Source organism: Dipodomys spectabilis, unplaced genomic scaffold, assembly GCF_019054845.1.
Source record: "Dipodomys spectabilis isolate Male_0828 unplaced genomic scaffold, ASM1905484v1 ptg000108l, whole genome shotgun sequence".
NCBI lineage: Eukaryota > Metazoa > Chordata > Mammalia > Rodentia > Heteromyidae > Dipodomys > Dipodomys spectabilis.
In genome coordinates this window covers 12387789-12410060 of record NW_024870785.1, presented here as the reverse complement: position 1 = coordinate 12410060, position 22272 = coordinate 12387789, and the positions used below count along the sequence as shown (strand labels likewise).

General features: G+C 36.4%; 1 protein-coding gene across 1 annotated transcript in view; it reads right to left on the bottom strand.

The window, feature by feature from the left end:
• Positions 1 to 22272, bottom strand: part of Unc13c (unc-13 homolog C) — a 279587-nt gene that overhangs the window by 96462 nt on the left and 160853 nt on the right. The window contains 2 exon segments of the mRNA XM_042687992.1: positions 8695 to 8780; positions 16946 to 17079. Of these exon segments, the coding sequence (XP_042543926.1) occupies positions 8695 to 8780; positions 16946 to 17079 (220 nt within the window).

The following is a 22272-nucleotide window of genomic DNA, read 5'->3' as shown; positions in this document are numbered from 1 at the left end:
AAATGTGATTTAAATTCTCATGCTAATAGTTTTATGTAACTAGTACACACTGAAACAACTCTTCTAAAAGCAACAGCAGAGGAAATATGATTTGACAAGTCACTTTACCTCTGTACTTCTTAAATGTTATTAAAAAACCTTAATATTGATTTATATCATGAAACATTGGGAAGCTTAATAGCCTAATAAATAGGAGTAATTAGTACATTTTTAAAAATGTTTAAACTTGGATGAAACATAGCATTCAATATGAAAAGCAGACAAAGATTTATAATAATAGAAAATGTAATATTTACATTTAAAAAGTTTGGTGATACCAGTTTGGTCTAGTTTCCAAGCATTAACAAAGATGCTTAAAACTAAAAATAATGTGAAAAACGAAAGACTAAATATAATCATCTTTATTACTCCAGGTTCAGTGGAATAAGACTTGATAATCATTACCACAAATGGGAAGAACCTAGCTCCTCAACAGGCTGACATCTGAAGGTCACATTTCAAAGCTAGCCTGGGTAGGAAAGTCTATAATATGCTTATCTCCAATTAACAAGCAAAATGCTGGAAGTGGAGCTGTGGCTCAAGTGATAGAGTGCCAGCTTTGAGTGCAAAAGCTAAGGAAAACCACCCATACCCTAAATTAAAACCCTGTCCTGGTTGAAGGAGGAAGAGGAAAAGGAAAGAAAGAAAAAGAAAGTAAAAAAGAGAGAGAAAGAGAGAAACAAAGAAATAGTGAGCTAAAGTTTATTTTCCCTTGTTTTCAAAATGTAAATATTGTATTTAAGACCTCTACTCAAATATGGCAATCATTTATTAGAGTCTGACTAAATATTTGCCATAGTATAATGTATGGTTTTTCATTTGGTTGGTTGTAGAGCTTGAACTCAGGGCCTGGACACTGTCCCTGAGCCTATTTGTGCTAGTGTTCCACCACTTGAACCACAGTGCCATTTCTGTTTTTTGAGTGATTAATTGGAGATAAGAGTCTCTTAGAGAATTTTCTGCCTGGGATTGGCTTCCAATTGTGATCCTCAGATTTCAGCCTCCTGAGTAGCTAGGATTACAGGCATGAGCCACCAGTGTCCAGTAGTTTTTTTTTTTCTCTCCTTTTAAAGCCATTGAACTCAATTTCAGAGCATATTCCACAAGTATTTAAGAAGTAGATTCCCTTATACTGCTCGTAACAGTTAGCTTAGTCTAGATTTTTGCTGTTTAGTGGCTTTCTTTTCAGTTGGACCTAGAGAAGGTAGGTTAATTGCATACTTATTCACGATGTCTATCAAAGGAGTATGGGGTACTACTTGGGTCAAAAATGTTTTAATTACCTTCTTCCAAAATAGATAACAAGGTGAATTGGTAGTTAGCTAAAGGTTACAATAAGTAATGGTACTTCTGGATGTCTATTTTCCTTTGCTGTTATTTACAAGTCAAATACTCTAATCAGCATTTTTCTAGATTAATTACACATAGGGTTTATCTTCTCAGTCTACTTTAGAATTAGAAAACACATAGTTTCAACTTAATTACAACTGGTTGGCAAGGCAGGATGGAGGAAAGAAAACTGCCAGGGAAGCAAACAGAAATATGTCTAAAAAAAATCCTAGTTTAGGTTTATTGAATTAACACTGACATTTTTCCTTCAGGGTGAATAAGGAAGTGGAGGAACTGTTAAAGAGGTAGCGATAAAAGGTTGCAGACATGTTAGGTAGCTAGGGATAACAGGATAACACAGTGGTGAGCAGCACATGGCCCAACATGGTGCTTCTTGTTCCCATAGTGCCTTGGGCTTCTGCTCAAATGTTTCCTTTTCCCATAATGCCCTGGGTGTCCGATCAACTAATGGAAAGAGCTAAGGTGACTAATGCACAAGCCATCAAAGCCCAAAGGAAGGAGATATGGGAGGATTCCTTTGGATTCCTCTATGGAGCCTTTCCCTTGGGAGACTTCTTATTTCCTTTGGCTGCTTTCCTTTCACTTTCAAATAAGCTTTCTTGGTCTGCTTTGTATACTTTGCTGCCTTTTAATGCTTTCATGGGTAGCAAAAAATAAACCTCACCTCTCCAGGGCATCAAAAGGGAGCAAGAATCACTAGAATTTCTGGAAAAAAATATGTTAAGGAGGAGGGGAAAGCAGAGGATCACAAGCTTCAATTCTAGTTTCCATTCCATTGACTTGCATGTCTATTTCCATAGAGCCACTTGTACTTCACCTATGTTCACAGTTTTTTTTTCTGCCTGTTTATTATTTCTGTCCTTCCCATGTTTTAATTGTAATGCCTTTCCTTATTTATTTATTTGCCTGTCCTGGGGCTTGAACTCAAAGCATGAGCGCTGTCCTTGAACCTCTTTATGCCCAAGGCTAGACCCACTGTTGGATTTTCTGAGTAGTTTAGTGGAAATAAGAGTCTCAGGGACTTTTCTCTGCCTGGCCTGCCTTCAAACCACAATCCTCAGATCTCAGCCTCCTGAGTAGGTAGGGTTACAGATGTGAGCCACCAGTACCCAGCTTCCATCCTTATTTTGAAATCAGATCTTTTGGAAGCCACAATAACCAAGACACCCCAAACATTTAATTTTGGAAATGAAAATGAAGGAGAGAGTAAGCAAAGTACAGAAGAACAAATCAGAGCAAGCAAAGGAAGATGGGCCTGAAACTCATTTGTCTCCCTTGATTCTCGTCAGCTTCATTCTCCCTGATCCCTGTTTTCCCACTAAATGACACAGGGGATATAATGGAATGTTATTCGATTTTTGGATTGTGGAGCCTGACGGCTAAATTTCATTAGCCAGCCCATGAAATCTGTTCAGTAGTTAAAATTTGACTTTATCTCATAAAAGGAAAGTTTGACCAGATGTTCCAGGTGCCACGCTGCTAATGTAAAATAGATTGTTTGACATTAGAAAGCCTTTGGCTAAGGATTAAAGTTAAATTGCCCTACTGTGCCGTCACCCTATTATCAACATGGACTGTGCCGTCACCCTAATATCAACATGGATCATTAGCTCATAAACAATGTATTTTGATACAGAATTAACTGGAAAACCTATAGGAACTTTCATTTAGATTACAGGCAATGAGAAATCCTTGGTTCTAATCTGAATGAAAGTCACTCTGAATTACATAGTTAATCTACACAGAGACATACATCCATATAGGTTTAGCACACTTTAGATTTTTATTCAACTATCATTCACCAAGTAATTACCACTTACGAGGCCAGAGTTAAGAACTGAAACATAACCATGAACAAATCATAATCTTATCATCTCACTGTTAAGACCACAATCGTACTAAAAAGCAATAAAACATGTTAGTTTTCATGTAGATAAAGCATGATGAAGAGTTAAAGTAATGGAAAATATAATTGAGCAAAATTTCAGACAACTCTTCAATTAAATCCACTTTGATAAAATCTGGCAAAGCTGGGAAGGTGGCTCAATGGTAGAGTGCTTGCCTAGCATGCATTAAGCCCTGGGTTCAATTCCTCAGTACCACATAAACAGAAAAAGGCCTGAAGTGGCGCTGTGCCTTGTGTCTAAGCCCTGAGTCTAAGCTCAGACTGGCAAACAAACAAACAAAAACATTGGTGGCTCATGCCTGTAATGCTAGCTACTCAGGAGGCTGAGATCTGGGGATTGAGGTTTAAAACCAGCCTGGTCAGGAAAGTCATGAGACTCTTATCTCCAACAAACCACCAGAAAACTGGAAGTGGCTCAAGTGGTAGAGTGCTTGACTTAAGCTCTTAGGGACAATGCCCAGGCCCCAAGTTCAAGCCCCACAACTGAAAAAAAAATCTGGCAAAGTTAATTATCTACCATTATAATACTTGACTTAGGCAGAAGTATGATACAAAGGACATATAGCAAGCTGGGCGCCAGAGGCTCACTTCTGTAATCCTAGCTGCTCAGGATGCTGAGGTCTGAGGATCATGATTTAAAGCCATCCTGGGAAGAAAAGTCTGTGAGACTCATCTCCAATTAACCACAGAAAAAGGCAGTGCTGTGGCTCAAGTGGTAGAGTGCTAGCTTTGAGCTAGGGGACAGTGCCCAGACCCAGAGTTCAAGCCCCAGGACTGGCAAAGAAAAGAAAAAACAAGTGAAGTGTTTGCAAATGCACTGAATTTTCTTTTATTAAAACTGATAAGGCCCTAAAAAAAGGTATAAACATTATATGAGAGGAAATATATCTCATTAGTTGAATTTTGACTCAAAAGAAACACCAAAAAAGTAGTGATGCCTTGTAGTATGGATTGATTGCTATACAGTATTTTATGTTTATAATAGGAGATGAAACAAAACAATAAAGTTATCCATATATCTTTTTCTTTTCTTATTTTCCAGTCCTGGGGGTTGAAATGAGGGCTTCGATTCTGTTTCTAAGGTTTTGTGCTCAAAGCTGGTGCTCTGTCCAGCTCCACTTCTAGCCTTTTTTCTGGTGGTTAATTGGAGATAAGAGTATCATAGACTGTCCTGTCTGGGCTGGCTTTGAACCACAATCTTCAGATCCTTGTGAGTATCAAGGATAATAGGCATGAACCTCCAACTCCCGGCTGGAAGTTTTATATTCTTTTACAAGAGTTATTTATTTCTTCAGTTATGACTAGTTGGCAGTGTCTTCCTCTTCATGTTTCTCTCATTGGCTTTCATGCTGCCTTTTACTGTAATACTTCTTGACTTTGTCTATTCTTTTCCTACGTTCATTTACTTATGGAAACATTTCTCTTTAATTTTTTAATTTAAAAAAATTTTTTGTCGCTCATGGGGCTTGAACTCTGGGCTTGGGCATGGTCCCTGTGCTCTTCAGCTCAAGGCAAGCGCTCTACTGCTTGAGCCACAATACCACTTCTGGTTTTCTAGTGGTTTATTGGAGATAAGAGTCTCATGGACTTTCCTACCCAGGCTGGCTTTGAACCGTGATCCTCAGATCTCAGCCTCCTGTGTAGCTAGCATTACAGGCATGAGCCACCAGCACCTGGCCAACATTTCTCTTTTATTTACACAAAGTTCTTTGAAAATTATTATATATCAATTTGCATCTTTAAGTTGTCTTCTTTCAATTTTTCTTTCTTCTTTTGTTCTTAAATGTATCAGTTATTTCTTTTTAACTCTTAATTATAAGGGCCTCAATCCTTTTTCTCTTTTCATCATTATTGAGGCAAGACTTTTTTCCATTGGTTTGAAAATGTGGAAACTGAAGGTTGATATTTTAATGAGCGATCAAAAATCATTCATTAAATATTAAAAAAGTGAGTAAAAAAGTTGCAGACCCTGAGTTCAAATGTTGGCCTAAATCAAAGCAACATATATTTGTACCTTTGGAGAAAAGGCTATATAAATCATTTGAGAGATTTTACAAAACCAACTCCAGTTCGATGTAAATGAGACATTCCATCCTCTACTCCTTTCCTCAAAAATAAAAAATCATGCTTTCTTTCAAATTTGAACAAATTGGAATTTATCTGGATTAAACCAAGTAAATAAGATCTAGCAAGTTCTACCTTCATGGTGATCAAATGAATGACTGCTTATTAAATGCTTAAGAAGATTAATGTCCAATAAAAAAAAAACAAAATAAATTGGCTCATAGAGATGAAGCCCAGTTTGGAACAGTGGTTGTGTTTTTTTGAATTTATTCTCTTTGACACAGCAGATGAGTTCATGAAGTAAAGCAGAAAGCTATATCCCAAAGTTACCCGTGCATAATTGTAGCCAGCTCTGCTCTATTGACCTGACTGCATCAGAGGCTGCTCTGGAGTCAGACTCAGATGCTTTTAATGACAAGACGAATTATGCAGCCCAAATTATATAATAAAAACACACAGTCTTTCTAGGTCAGTAGCTTGAAGCACTACTCTACACTCAATTAATTTTAACAATGTTCTATAAGGCAAATAGGCAGAGTAAGAGCACTACTACCAATGTGCAAAAGAGTGCCGGCAGAATGCTTCTTAGTATATGCCTTCTATTTTCTGAGATACTCTTAATCCTTATTTTTTTTTCCATCTGGTGATTATAATTAACCTAGCTTCTTTTAAAAAGATATGTTTCTGAAAAGGAGGAGGCTACAATGCTTGATAAGAAATGTACTCATTATCTTGCCCATGTAATTGTAACCCCTCTGTACAGTATTTTCACAATAAAAAAATAAAAATAAAAAGATATGTTTCTGGAAGTCAACTATTGACTGAAATGGCAAAAGGAAAATAGAAGAGAGAGTGAGTAGATTTCCAGATGTTTTAAACTTTCTGCTAGGAGATAAAACCTTAAATGATTCCAGTAGAAGAACATTTGGGATACTGACATTTCTACCTCCACTTGCGCAAGAACTGTAGTACATTAATATTATATACACTATATAATATATTTGACATATTATGTACTATACATGACAATATAAGCAGTATATACTATATGTTATTTATAATATAGCAAGTATGATATAACTATACAGTATACTATAATATAAAGTATATAACATGTTCTATAATACAGAACATATATTAATATAGTATTTTGGAGTTTACAAAGTATATTAACATATAATTTGATTCTCACACCAACCCGGGAACTATTACTATCATTTTGTAGGTTAGGAAACTAATGTTTGGAGATGGTTATGCATTAATTACAAAACACTGTACTGTTACAGTACAGTACTGTAGGTGATAAAGCATTTTGTACTGTGTTCCTTAAATTCTGAAATCTTGTTTTTATTGTCTTAGAGTTTGTATTACTACCCATGCTCGGGTGAAGCATAGTTAAGTATTCTGATCTTATCTTCAAGGTTCTTTGTGTAAGGTTGTTGCATTTACAATTTGACTCAAATAAACAAGGGCAGAGGGTGATTATATAAGATTTGGTGATTACAAGAATAACAAATATAACCCTGGAACAAAAAAGGGCTTCTCATACCAACTATGCTTTCCTGAAAATATGGGCAAGAACAATGATTGTATTAAATAATTCAAATAAGTAAATTCCATGTTAAATAGAGTATATTCTCAATAAGCCTATTTTTAAAAGTCAAGTAAATTAAAACATGTACAAGTAGGATAAGAAAAAGAATCATAAAGTATTAATTAACCCCTTCATTTTCATCTGCTTTGTGTTAATAACCATATCAGCATTTTTGTTAATAGTAACTAGAGTTGGAACTCAGATCCTGGCATTTTCTAGGCAAATGCTCTATTACTGACTCATGCCTCCAGGCCTCTTATGAATATCAGCATTTTGAGTTATTTTCTGTAATGAGTACATAATTATGTAATCAATACACATCTGGTCAAAGTTAAAGATGTTTTGCTGACTGCATTTCCATTTTCATTCATTAAAAAATTCTCAGCTTTATATTTCTTCATGTAAACATTAAACTTGTTTAAAATCACTACTTACTTTAACTTAAGATAATATAAAACAAAATACTCAGATCGTTTCTGTGTAGGCAAAGATAAGGACACTGGGCAGACACATGTGTGCTGGAAGTCAATGCTTTCTCACCACAGTCCCCAAAGGAGTCACATTCCCATGAAATGTGATTGCAAGCCATCCTGTCCATTGTTCAGACCTTTGGCCCAATGTGCACCTTTCACTTTAAAGGTGAGGACAATGGAATTCAAGAATTAGATCTCAGTGCAAGATGGCAGATGACATGTTTTTTTTCCCATGTGACTCAATGAATGACTAGAGTCAGGGTGAATAAAGCATACTTCAAGGGAAAGAGAGGGAGTACATTGGGACTCAGGAAAGATGAGACAGGAGATACAAGAAGACTGTGCAAAGGGAAGTAGGAAGCAGGTCACAGTTCCAATGCTAGCTTCCTAGGGCTCAACACATAGTTGCTAAAAAAGTACAAAGAATTTTTTTTTAATTAGGCTGTGAGTTCAAGCAGAGGAGCCTGGTTTACAGTTATATCTCTTCCTTGAAACACAGCAGAGGATGATTAAAGAGTATTTACAGAACTGTTTATTTTTGTTCTTGCTTTTCCCTGTCAGAGTTGGACTTTCTTTATTTTTTTATTGTAAAAATAGTGTGCAGAGGAGTTACAGTTACATCAGTAAGGTAACAAGTACATTTCCTATCGAGCATTGTTACCTCCTCCTTTTTTTTTTCCCTTACCATCCCTTCTGTCCCTACCTCCCCAACTTCCCCCTACTCCCCAAGTTGTAAAGTTCATTTTCTACACAGTGTCCTGTACATCTCATTGTTACAATGGGTCATCCTGTATCCTTGTTTCAGCGTTTTGTTATTTCCCTTCCCCTCCCCAAATTAGAAAAATGTATATGAACTTTCTGAGAGTGGAGTTTCTGCTGGAAGATCCTTGATGTAATCTTTGGCCATATCTTAACCTTCCTCTCCATCATATTCTACTTTGGTAAAGTGAATTTCCATAAAGATTTCCTTCATCAGTATACAAGTGAAATACACCTGGCCAAGATGTACATATTTGTGTATGTGTGTGTGTATGTGTATTAATACACCTGTGACCAAGGCCTCTTAAATGAAACACATATGTACTTCTTTAGGACTTCTAAGTACTTGAAGAGCTTATCTTCTACCATTTGGAAATACATGTTAGGACAAAGCTAATTGCTCTAATCCATGTTTTAATGTGTCCATTCCTTACATTGAAGATCAACAATATAAAATCACAAGTGAAGCAAAGCATTATATTCTAACAAGAAAGGACATGTCTACTTACCTTCTAAAGCATATTTCATATCTAGAGCAAAAAGAGTCCACATAATTTCAGCACTTATTTTTCCCATGTTTAGTTCTTGAGGAAACCTAAAACCAAACATAAATTATTAGTGCATCAAAAAGAGGAATATGGCTGAGAAAAATCTTTTGTTCTCTCCACTTTACACACACTGCACACACACTCCATAATAGTTATTATATAATGCTTGCATTCTTTTATTTATAAACTTTCTGTTTATGAATTTTCATAAAGAAAGAAGAATGCTACACATAAGAGCATTGATCCTGAAAACAACATTGGGTGATGGCAAAGTAAATTAATTGTACTGATGTACCATTGTAATGGTGGCCAGAGCTACTCATGGCTGTCTTCTGATGATGAGCTTTAGTTTTACCAATACTCTATCTTCTTATATCTCAACATCAGGTCAGATGAACCAAAATAGTATACCACAAAACAAAGAAATCACACCTCACATGCACAAACACAAAATTCATACATCTTATGTGCATTATGGGAGATCAAGTACTACCTAAGGTAAATATGACCTCAATATGAAATCAATAAAAAAAGACAATAACACATGCTAACAATATTCTAGTTTAACTTCTACAAAAAGAAAAGTGGCCTTCATCAATCTCTTACTGCCAGTGGCTTAATAATTTCAACCAACATTTTAAAACTTCAATATTTAAGCCATGTTTATCAATAGTTTACACTCAGAACTATTATAATCAAAAATTAAAAGTAAACATAGTTGAATTCATTTGCAGCATTCAGTTTTTATTTCACCGATGAAAATCTGATTAGGCAAACAATTTATTTTCATTTTTGCTTTGAATTTGCATATATTAATGACTTGAGGGCATTACATTGTGATAATTCCATACATGCATTTAATAAGTTCACTGCTCCTTTCTACTTCCTCCCTTCCTCCTCTTTTCCTTTTCAAATAGTTTCCTGAGGCTTTCTTCATACACCTTATTTTTTAATTTTTAAATACTTTTTTGTTGTAAAAATAGTGAACACAGGGGTAACAGTAAGGTAATGAGTACATTTCCTATTGAGCATTGTTACCTCCTCCTATGTTTTTCCCCTGTCATCTCTTTCCTCCCCACCTCCCCAACTTCTCCCTCCTTCCCCCCACCCCCTGCAAGTTGTAAAGTTCGTTTTCAACATAGTGTCTTGTACATATCATTGTTGCAATGGGTCATTTACCTTATTTTGTGTGTGTGCGTGTGCCTGTTCTAGGTCTTGAACTCAGGGCCTGAGGGCTGTGCCTAAACTTTTGTGCTCAGGGCTAGTGCTCTAACACTTGAGCCACAGCTCCACTTCCAGAATTTTTGGTAGATAATTGAACATAAGAATCTCATGGAAAATAATAATAATAAAAAAAGAATCTCATGGACTTTCCAGCCTGGGTTGGCTTCAAACTGTGATCCTAGACCCCAAGCTCTGGACTAGATATGATTACAAGTGTAACTACAACACCTATATCCTGATTCATTGTACTTTGCCACTCAGTATCTTTACATTTTTACATTCTTGTCCCCTTTGCCTCTCTTCCTTTCTCCTCTTTTTCTGCTCCCTCCTCCTATTGCTTCACCACCATCAGCATCATCAATCATCATTTTAGCTCTAGTTTCCACAAATAAGCAATAACATGTGGTATTTGGCCTTTAGAATTTGACTCTCAATCTTTGCCTTCAAAGCTGTCTCAAGGGGAGGGCCATTTGCCCACATCTAATATGCTTTTCTAAGAGAGATATCCATAGGCCATAAAAACATAAAGAACTTTGCAAGGATAAAATTAACAAAACCAGTTGGTGCTGTGGCTCAAGTGGTAAAGTGCTAGCCTTTAGCAATGGACATTGTTATATCTTGGTGAGGAATAGAAGGAATTAGAGTCAAACAGGCACATGTATGCATAGGTTTTACTCAAAATTGTAATATTGTAAAGCTAGATGGTTGCTGTATTTTAATATTAAACATTACCATAATCCACAGCATCTCTTTCTTTTTACTGATAGATTCTTCATTTGGCATACCTCAGGGATTTGCCCGTCTCTTCCCACTGTCACATCCCTATCCAAATTTTTTATTTTTGGGTCAGTCGTGGGTCTTGAACTCTGGGCATAGGTGCTGTCTCTCAGCTCTTCAGCTCAAGGCTAGTGCTCTACTACTAGAGCCACAGAGTCACTTTTCCTGCCCTGGCTGGCTTTGAACTGTGATCCTTAGATCTCAGCCTTTTGAGTAGCTTGGACTATAGGTGTGAGCCACCAGAGCCTGGCTCCTATCCAGATTTTTATTCTCACTTGCCTTAAGAATTATACTGCCCTGCTGGATTTTAGCTTTTCTTCCATATCTTCTTCTCTCAACACATTGCTTGTATTTACTTTTTATAACTACCTTAAAACTACCAATTGCTTCTGACATATTAATTAGCTTATGAAAGATTCAGCTCTTCAGCCTACATATCCTATCCTGATCCAAGCTGCTGACCATCTAACTCTAAAATTGTCCATTCTCATTCCACAACACTTAGCTTATCCATCCAGCCACCCAGATGACTTATGATTTCTTGATATGTCTAATGTTCCATATATTGGACCATTTTCCCCCTTTTCTTTGCTTTCTTCTTCAGTTTCAGTGTAATCACAGCTACTTTTCCCCTTTAAAACACAGCCTAGGTACTACTTCCCTCTAAAATCTAATTCCATCCAACTACAGGTGGTTCATGGCCTATCACCCTAGCTACTCAGAGGCTGAGATCTGAGGAAAAGTTCAAAGCCAATACAGGCAGAAAATTCCAAACCCCTTTTATCGCTACTTAATCAGCAAAAAGCTAGAAGATATGACATGACTCCAGTGGTAGATTGCCATAGATTGCCAGCCCTGAATAGAAAAAGCCAAGCAAGAATGTGAGGCTCTGAGTTCTAGCATGGGGGTGGGGAAAGGAAGGAGAAAGAGAAAGAGAGCAGGTATAGAGAAGGAGAGATAACTATTTAAATGGATGGAATTTTGAATAATGACACTAAAAGAGAGACTTTCAGATTTTCCTTTGATGCAGGCTGTAAGATCCTCACGTGAGAGTTAGGAGTCCAAGAGATGCAGCATCCATTTCTCTGGGAGACAGGGACACCAAGGGGAATATGAGAGGGCAGACTACTGTTTTTCCAAGCTCACCCACCTTTCAGTCGCTCTCCTACACTTCTCCAGGGCTGTTGACTCTTCATCAAATCTGGCACAAAGCCATCCAGGTTTAATCACCTCTTTATTTCCTTATGAATGCTCCTGTGTCACATACTCTGAATTAATTTCTCTGCTTTTCTCTTATCTTTTGTTGTAGGACCCTTGTTAAGTCCTCCAACTCAAAAGAAGTTCTTTGGAAACCTATTTTCCTTTCTCTGTACTTTTTCATCTACGGTTTCTTTACTATCAAAAAATAATCCCCCATTCATTATGATTATACAATCATGTCCGTTTCCTGTCCTCATGGCTCAAGTAATTTTAGAAATCAGGCTATTATCTATGATATTTGTGTAATAGTTCCCCAAATAATTCTTTATTCCTTTGTGAGAAAAAGAACTCACTAATATGGGTAAAATACAACAGATCAATGGAGAAAATAAATCAGTGCTTGTGAGATGAGCCACCCCATTTTCCCCATGAGTTGGTTGGTTTCTTTAAGTACTGAGTAAGTATTGTTACATCCTAAGCTTCTAGTTTTTAAGAACCAATGAAGTCATTGCACTCACATTCTCGTGGGTTTTGCACTGTGTCCACATTGCTATCATAGATTTGTAAAATACATGGTGCCACTTAGTCACCAGAATTTATATGCTTCATCTACACTGCTAAGTATCAAGACATGACTTAAAAGCAGGGCTGTCTTCTTTCAACATACTCCTCACTTGAATTTTTTTGGCATTTTGTAGAGGGGCCAGCTACAAAGTATGTATCATCTACTCATTTGCTAGTTGGGCTTCCTTCCCACAATTTGACACCGATTTCCTCTGCATAATCCCCAGAAGTATCATCCTGGGACTAAACCTCTGTGCAATTCAAAAGATGGAGATTGGATTTCCCCTCTGCTACTGAACTAATTGACTCAGTAGAACAATTAGTTGTGTTTTTAAAACTCAATTACCCCTTCTGTCAAATGGGGATGATGATAATTGTGTAACTTGGGAGTTTTTCTAGGGCTGTGGTGAAGATTCAATGATATTTTACACATAAATGTGTTACACTGTCATTAGCACATAGCGAGCACTCAGTTGATGGGTGCTGTTGGTGATTCTGCAATTCCAACTACAAACAGGATTTATTATTCAGATTCTATGGATTTCTAATGAAAAAATAACCCAGAGGTGAATGGAAGTTTATGTTGGTATTTGCTGGTTTTCCAGTCTCCAGACAAAACAAAAACAAAAGATGTTAACAGCAATAAACTTGATCACAAAGGAAAATTTTTATGTGCTCAGAAGAGTGCACTGATCTCACACTTCAGAAATCCCAACAGATACACTAACAATTCATGTGCTAATTAGAAATAAATTCCAAACTGTGATAGACACAGGACTGAAAGAGGTTTTAACTTTCCAGAACTGTTTCTACAACCTCACCTCCTAGAAATTACTACATATGCTTAAAAGTCAACACAAATCTTCATAAATATGACACAGTAGTTGTTCATTTTCCATTTATATATACATTGTATGTGTGTATATAAATATATTTAAGTATATAGGTATTTAAATAAATACTTAAATTATACATACATTTACATTTAAATATATTTAAGTTTAAATATACGTATATTTTAATCATTCCTACTATAATTTGACACTTTTTCTAATCTGGAATCATTGAATGTAAAGCCTATCTCTGAAGTGTGTGGGGGCACTCAGCTATTATTCTAACATTGGATAGGCTGAAGCAAAGGGATCAGAGTTAGAGATTAAGGGCTGGAAGCATGGGTCAAATGGTTGAGAGCCAGCCGAGCAAGCTCAAGGCCTTAAGTTCAAACCCCAATACTGTCAAGAGTTTGAAGTCTGCCTGGGCAACATATAGAGACCCTAGCAATAAATAAATGATAGACAGACAGACAGATAGATAGATGATAAAAATAAAGTCCACTTCTTCATTTTCAATTCAGTCAAAGCCTTAATCTATAATTTAGAAACACAAGGTTTAATGAAACAACTGATCTATGCTACCATTATGAGGCTGTTTTCTATTTTTAATTTGCAACAATTAATACAAAGCATAAATGTTTTAAACTTCAAGTCCTATGAGACACAACAGTTTAATAAACCTATTTATTATCTTGCAAATCTCTTAGTGAAATAAGGAAAACACAATCCACCACTGTCAAATTTGATCCTTCCAATTCATTACTCGTAACATAGAAAATTAGAATCCATTAAGTGTGAGGCATCATTTTGATATGCAAAGTAAGTCTTGAAAGAAAAGTAGGCTCATTATTACAAATGAATAAGCAATGGTTATGTGTCACGGCATGCCACAGCAGCAACTGAAACTTGATTCTTATAGCTAGAGTTCAAAACATGTTCAATTTTTCTGTCCTCAAATTAAAAAAAATCCTGTTAGTAGTTCTGCATTTCATCATGAATGCTATTTTCCATATTTAAGAGTGCTTTTTGCTTTATCTTTGATGACTATGTATTCCTCATATTGAAAATTATTAAAGTGGTTCAGAGAAGTATAAGGAGATTCATTTGATGGGAAGAGGAAATTAAATGAAAATTGAGGATATACATATGAGATCAGAAATGCACTTAGATCCTATATAATTATTAAATGTGACTGTATTTTGTCATGCCCTATAGCTCACTCACAGAGAAAAATGATCATTTTTGCGATTCTCAATGGCTTAAAAAGCAATTTTTCAAAGCAGTGAATTCTAAGATAAATTTCTTTCATCCTTTTCTCCTAAGGGTGCCAGTGGCTACATACTGTTTAACATTTTTGTTATAACACATTTCAGACTTTTTGTCTATTGGTTTTTACCTAACTGCAACATCCTCCACTTAGCATTTGGGAATCATTGTGGTGCAAGTTATCATAACCTAGTTTCAGATATATTAGCAATGTTGGCCTGAAGATCATTGCTCCTCAGTATGTTGAGAAACACAGTTGATTAACTATACGTATGAGTATCTGGTTTGCCAACCTGGTACTTTGCCTTTATTTCCAGTATGTGCAACATTAAAGTAGAGTTGCGTTTAGAAAATCACCTAGGAGGAAGTGATGCTGTGGCTCAAGTGGTAGAGCATTTGCCTTGAGCCCAAGAACTCAGGGACAATGCCCAGGCCCAGAGTTCAAGCCCCACAACTGATCCAAAAAACAAAAAAAAAAAAAGAAAATCACCTAGGAATACATCTGTATTTTATATAGGAGAAAACAGAGACCTAAGGAAAGTAGCTAATCTGCCCAAGGTCTCATAGCTAATGCCATTTTGGAGAAAATGGTAGTTTTAAAGACTCTTCTAGAGCAGTCATGAATCTAGTCCTTTTACCTTATTTAAAATAACATAAATTACATAAATTGCATAAATTACAGGTGGTAACTTGCAAAAGTGGACTTGCCCTTTTAAATAGCACATTAACTTTGTAACTGAGCACTGGTGGCTCACACCTGTAATCTTAGCTACACAAGAGGCTAAGATTTGATGGCTGTAGTTTGGGCAGAAACGTCTGTGAAACTCTTATCTTTAATTAATGAGCAAAAAGCCAGAAGTGAAGGTGTAGTCCAAATGGTAAAATGAGCCCTGAGTGAAAAAAAGCCAGGCAAGAGTATAAGGCCCTCAAGGGCCTTGTTCAAACCCTAGTACTGGCACACCCCCCATACATTAACTTTAATATATCCAATATTCAAAACATGGATATTTTTTTGGGCCAAATCTATAAAGGTGACCAAAATAGGGAAAGAATTAGTAAAGTTATCCCTCTTTGTGGATGACATGATCTTGTACTTAAAGAACCCTATAGATTCCTCACCCAAGCTGCTCAAGTTGATTTGAAACACTGGCAAAGTAGCAGGTTATAAAATCAACCCACAAAAGTCAGTGGCTTTCCTGTATATCAACCATGAGAAGAGTGATGCTGAAATCAGACAGTAACTCCATTTGTAAAATAGCTTCAAAAAATAAAATACTTAGGAATGAAGTTAACCAAAGATATAAAGGACCTCTACTGTGAAAAATTTAAAACTCTGAAAAAAGAAATTGAAGCAGACCTAAGGAAGGCAAAACATTCCATGTTCATAGTCGAGAAGAATTAACATCATAAAAATGGTCATGGTAATTCTGCCCAGAGAAATATACAAATTCAATGCAATATCCATCAAAATCCCAACAACTTTCTTCAAAGAAATAGAGACATTAATTAAAAAAATTCATCTGGAATAATAAAAGATCCAGAATAGCAAAAGCAATTGTAAACAGGAAGAACATTCCTGGAGGAATATCAGTACCAAACTTCAAGCTCTATTACAAAGCCATAGTAATAAAAACAGCTTGGTACTGGCACAAGAATAGGTCTGAGGACTAATGGAATAGAAGACCCAGAAATAAGCCCACAAATATATAGCCACCTAACATATGATAAGGGAGCCAAAAACACAGGTTGGAAGAAAGACAGCTTCTTCAACAAATTGTGCTGGCAAAAGGCTATCTACATGCAGAAAACTGAGGCCCATTGTGGCTTTTTAATAATATAGAATGGAATATATTTAATACTGGCATTTTGACTTGTTTTGTTTGTTTGGAAGAGTATACTTTTTATTTTTGAAACAATGGGAGAACTGTAAAAGGAAAAAGAAGAAAGATGAAACTTTTCATATTAAATAGAAGATGAGATCTTGGCAAACATTTGTCTCCATGTTCAAATAATTGTATTCTATGTGGTTCCAACTGAAAATCCTCAGTGCTGTGAACTGATATTTACTGATATAAGCAGAAAAATAATGCTATCTGTGGCTTAATTTGGTAAAAAGTTTATCCTTGCAATTATAGTCTGTGATTAGAACATGTATTGTTAACATGTATTGTTAATATTATTATTGGTCAATTGTGGGGCTTGAACTTACGGCCTGCATGCTGACCTTGAGCTCAAAGCTAGTGCTCTACCACTTTGAGCCACAGCTTCACGTTCCATAATTTTTTTTTAACTTTGGTTAAATAAACTAGAACGATTTTCCAAAGACTTTTCAAAAAGAGTATACTTACTGATTCAAGACAGGTGTATAGGCAGTTTTATCTTCATCAATGATGGTGACCATCAATGTTATCAGCTGTGGCCAAAAATCCAAATTCTTGGTGGTTGGTCCTTGATCTTCCCGAGGGACATCCTGTTTCTTACTCTGCTCACGAGGAAGGTGACATGCAAGAGAAAAAGGTTACATGGGATGACTTAGTTATTTGTCACTGTCAAGTAGGAGGATCAGAGAAAAACAACTGTGGTAAGAACTCTTAAAGAGCAGTCATAAAGCTACTAAAGTCAGATTTCCTTTCTTCAACGAATGGCATCCCATAGGGTAAACTCTGGCGAGCCTTGAATTTCTAATCATTCTTTGCTTTTGGCTTTACGTCCATCAGTCTGTATTTGGCCCTGGAATCCAAGTTTCTTCTTCTGTATACTACAATGTACAATCTTGGGAATTATTGTGGAAATTATCCACCTTATCTGGTATTTTTGTATTGCAGAGATATAAAGAGATATGTATGTCTGTGCATGTGTGTATAATCTGTTGCACCTAATATTTTGCTCCAAGTCACAATAGTAATAAATGCATAGAATGCAACAGCTGTCTGCTTACAAACATCATCACTGTAAAATTCTGCATTATCCACCTGCTGTATGAACTGTCTGCAAGTCCTCCATCCTGCCCACAAGTTTATGTGGTAAACTGAAATTTTGTAAGTCTTCAATTTATTACACTGTCTAAATTCTTTAACTTTCACCTCTGGAAAGCAGAATGTGGCTTGGGATGATCCAAACCCATTTTGAGGTTAACAAGGTACAATAATAATCTTGAATGTCGTACACATAACTCCTGTACACAACATATACAATTCTTTCCATGGCTGTGAAGGTGGCTCAGTGGTAGAGTGCTTGCCTTGCATGCATGAGGCCCTGGGTTCGATTCCTCAGCACCACATAAGCAAAAAGAAAAAAGCCGGAAGTGGCGCTGTGGCTCAAGTGGTAGAGCGCTAGCCTTGAGCTGAAGAGCTGAGGGACAGCGCCCAGGCCCAGAGTTCAGGCCCCACAACCGGACCAAAAAAAAAAAAGTATATAAGTAAATAAGAATATATGTATATATTAATATATACGTATATATACTTAGTTACATAAGTAGAAAGCATATGACTTCTATGACTATTTTTGCTAAAGCATTAAAAAAATTTTTTTATTGTGATAATACCGTACAGAGAGGTTACAATTACATGGGCAAGATAATGAGTACATTTCTTATCAAACATTGTTGCCTCCTCCTTTGTTTCCCCTTCCCCTCCCTTCCCCAGCCCCCCTTTCCCCCCTTCCCCGATCCTCCTCACTCCCACCAAAGTTGTAAAGTTCATTTTTTGACATAACCATTTGTACATCTCATTGTTGCAATGGGTTCACCTGTATCCCTATTTAAACAATTTGTTTTTCCCTTCCCCTCCACAAATTATACCAACATCAAATACAGTGAAATCAGGGATTATACTGTGGGGGAGGGACATACAAAGCAACAAAGAAATCATCTTATAAATATGTTAGAAACCATTACATGAAAGAAAAAAAACATTTGAATACTTATCTTGGGGTTCATTTCTTCACTAGCCATACAACAGACAAGGGTCTCATATCTAAAATATACCTGGAACTAAAAAAATTAAATCTCCCAACAACAAATCCTCAAAGAAACATCTTCCCAATAAATAAGTGGGCTAAAGATGTAAAGAGAAACTTCTCTGAAGAGGAAAGAAGGATGGACAATAGACACATGAAAAAATGCACAACCTCTCTAGCCATGAAAGAAATGCAAATCAAAACAACATTGAGATACTACCTCACCCCAGTTAGAATGGCTATAATCAAGGACTCTAATAACAACAGATGCTGGAGGGGATGTGGACAGAAGGGAACCTTACTACATTGTTGGTATGAGTGTAAACTTGTTCAACCACTTTGGAAAGCAGTATGGAGGTTCCTCAAAAGACTCCACATAGAGTTCCCCTATAACCCAGCAATCCCACTTTTGGGCATTTACCCAAATGCTCACAAACAAGACCACTAGTAGCTAAAGCTACTAGCACATCTATATTTATTGCAGCCTTATTTACCATAGCTAAGATATGGAACCAACCCAGATGCCCCTCAGTAAATGAATGGATCAAGAAAATGTGGTATATATACACAATGGAATTCTATGCCTCCATCAGAAAGAATGACATTGCCCCATTTGTTAGGAAACGGAAAGGCTTGGAAAAATTATATTAAGTGAAGTAAGCCAGGCTCAAGAAACATAGGTCCCATGGTTTCCCTTATTTGCAATAACCAGTGTATGTCTGAGTCAAGCAGAAAAGGTCAGATAAGTTGATGCTAAAGCATTTTTAATCTTATAGATCTCAGATATCTGAACACTTCAATTTGTGGCTCAGGAGATCCAAAGACTCTGATTAAAATGTATATAGAGATTGTGTTTGACCAAATCTGTTACCATGTCTAAGTGCCAGGTCTTCATCTGAGACCAGCTCAGTGCTACTCTGTGCCAAGTGGTTCTATTGTATATCATCCAGAATTGATCATGACAAGTATTTGTATCTGGATGTGTCAAAGCCCCAGTATTGAGCTCACTTAAGCTAACACAGAGCACCATAGTACCTTCACTTAGTATTAGAAACCTCTATACATTGACTATTATTTACCTTTAGGGACACTTGTTTCTCTAGGATGCTTTCAGGAGTTATTGAGTTACTTTATGTTCAAAGTGCAACAGATGCTAAAACATGCCAAGGTAAATTACAATGGTCAATAAATATTAGTGGTTAACATAAATTGGTTCAAATTGGCAGGATGAACTGCTGGAAGCAATCAAGGCGTTGTAAGAACGCTGTACATCAGCTCCCTGAGAATCATTTGAAACTCCTTGGCAGATGTCATCCTCCAATTTCTGATATAGACCAAGATGTATTCATGGAAGAGGGGATGACTTGTAGGTAAGATTTTTGAAACCAAGATTTAATCTTTATTTTGTGAGTTGGACTTCATATTTCCACAGGAAAGTAATTATTGACTTATTCTATTAAGCTCGATAAATATTTTTCTCTGTGTGCAGTATTTAGAAATCTGGACAACCTGATGAGTTGTGAAGGCTGTAAATTAGTTTGAATGGCCACAGTGGGCTCTATTAAGATATTACCATTAATCACTGTGATGTGTACATGGCTAACGACTTGTCTCACATATTTCACATGGTGTGATTAAGTGGAAAGAAATTACTATAAATGATATGCCTTATCATCACTCTGCAAAATGTGATAGGGAAAGGAAGAGAGGAATTAATGGAAGCATTAAATCCAAAGTCCATTATTTAGTAACATATTGGAATTCTATCACTCTATTTATGACACCAGAACATTATTGATGGTGCAGGGTTGTTGTTGTTTTTTGCATCTAATTCTCTATACTGCATCAGAATAAACCAAACTAGAAGCTTAATTATTAATTTCATATATAATACACTATAGTAACACAAATCAGGCTTTCAGAACTTTAGTATACTGCATGCTTAAAAATATAGGATACAATTAGGTATATTTCCTAAGTTTCTTCAGGATCAAATTTTTTCATGAAGGGAAAAAAGGAGAGTGATAGAGGGGGTAAGATTAATTAGAATATATGGTAAAGATGTGTGGAATTGTAACAATGAGATCTCCTTCTTTATAGCTAATGTCAACTAAAACAATTATTTTTTCTAAGTAACACTTTACTAACATATTCTAAAAATATGCTAAGTATTTGGCCTTATGATTGAAAAATTAAGGTAATGCATGGTGATAGAAATTTAAGAATATTAACAAAAATGAGGTTCATATTTACTGAAAATCATATATTAACATAATAATAACCCTCAAAACTACAAACTCATTAAATTAGACATTATAATACATCCATAAAATATGACTTAAAAATCAAGTGAAATTATAGTGATTATTGTAGTAGTAACTAAAAATCATTTGTCAGCAGATTATTGAGGAAAGAGACTTGAAAGAAGCCAGAGAGTACGATAGAGATATGTTTTAGTTCAAGAAAGGCAAAGCTGTGACCAAAGATGTCTTGGAAACAGTGTTCACTGTGAAGGTTTACTGAATCTTGTTGCTAACAAGTTGAAAAATAAAGACCAGCATAGATATAAGTAAAATGAAATGAGATAGAGGTGAGCCCGAACATTTAAAAAAGAAATTTGCTTGATAAAACATGGCAAGACATTCAACTGTTAATTATACAGCTCTTATGTAATATAATTGTGTTTGCAATGTCCTCTTGCCCTGAGATGATTGTTTTGCTCTTCATATGTCTGAGAGAAGGAAATCACATCACTAGCACTTCCTAGGTTAAAAGTCGGAGTTCTGTAATTGGTTTAAGAGGTAGACATAAAGATTCAGACCCTTTGGGGATCTCAGCTCCTTGTGCAGATAAATGTGGACAGTTGATTAGGCAGGATAGGGGAGAGCATCCATCTTATTTTGTATCTAGGCAGGACTGAGGAAGACAATTTCTCTAAGTGCTTGTCCACTCAAGGCAACCTCTCCCACATTCTTGACAGCAGTGGAAACAGCCTTCTTGCTTCTTCTCCATTTCAGGTCTGACTCCTTTTTTCTTACTGGCTAGAAATACCTCTGCTATCTCCAAAAGCTGCAACAGAGGCATCTTTTCAACTCTTTCCAAGGTCAGTCCCCTCTCACACAAAAAAAGAGCATGTTAGCCTCTTAGAATGAATATGCAGGCAAAAATGGCCAGACCACATATCAGAATTTGGATCCTCATCTCTTCTGCACAGTCAGTCCAAAAAATCAAACCACAACTTCTGTAGCAATTCACCCAGAATAGTTAGGATTTAGCACCGGCTCTTCATATTTTGCTGTTATTGCCAATTTTAGGACCAACTAGAGCAAGGCTGACATGTTTCCGAAATCAGTCACAGAGGATGCTCCACTGCTATTTAGCTGACTCCGAGCTTTCTGATGTAAACAGCCTCCAGTCCATTACACTCCCTCCTCTTCACTGTGAACCTAATACATATCCTTGTCTGCCCTGAGTCTTAGCCAAAATCAAGAGATCATGGCTACTTCCCTTGCTATCCAAGAACTGTTGCTGCTGGACAACAGCGGCTCACACCTGTAATCCTAGTTCCTCAGGAGGCAGAGATCTGAGGATCATAGTTTGAAGCCAGCCCAGGAAGGAAAGTTTGTGCGACATTTATCTCTAATTAACTAGCAAAAAGCCAGGAGTGGAGCTATGGGTCAAGTGGTAGAGTGCTACCCTGGAGTGAAAAAGCTAAGAG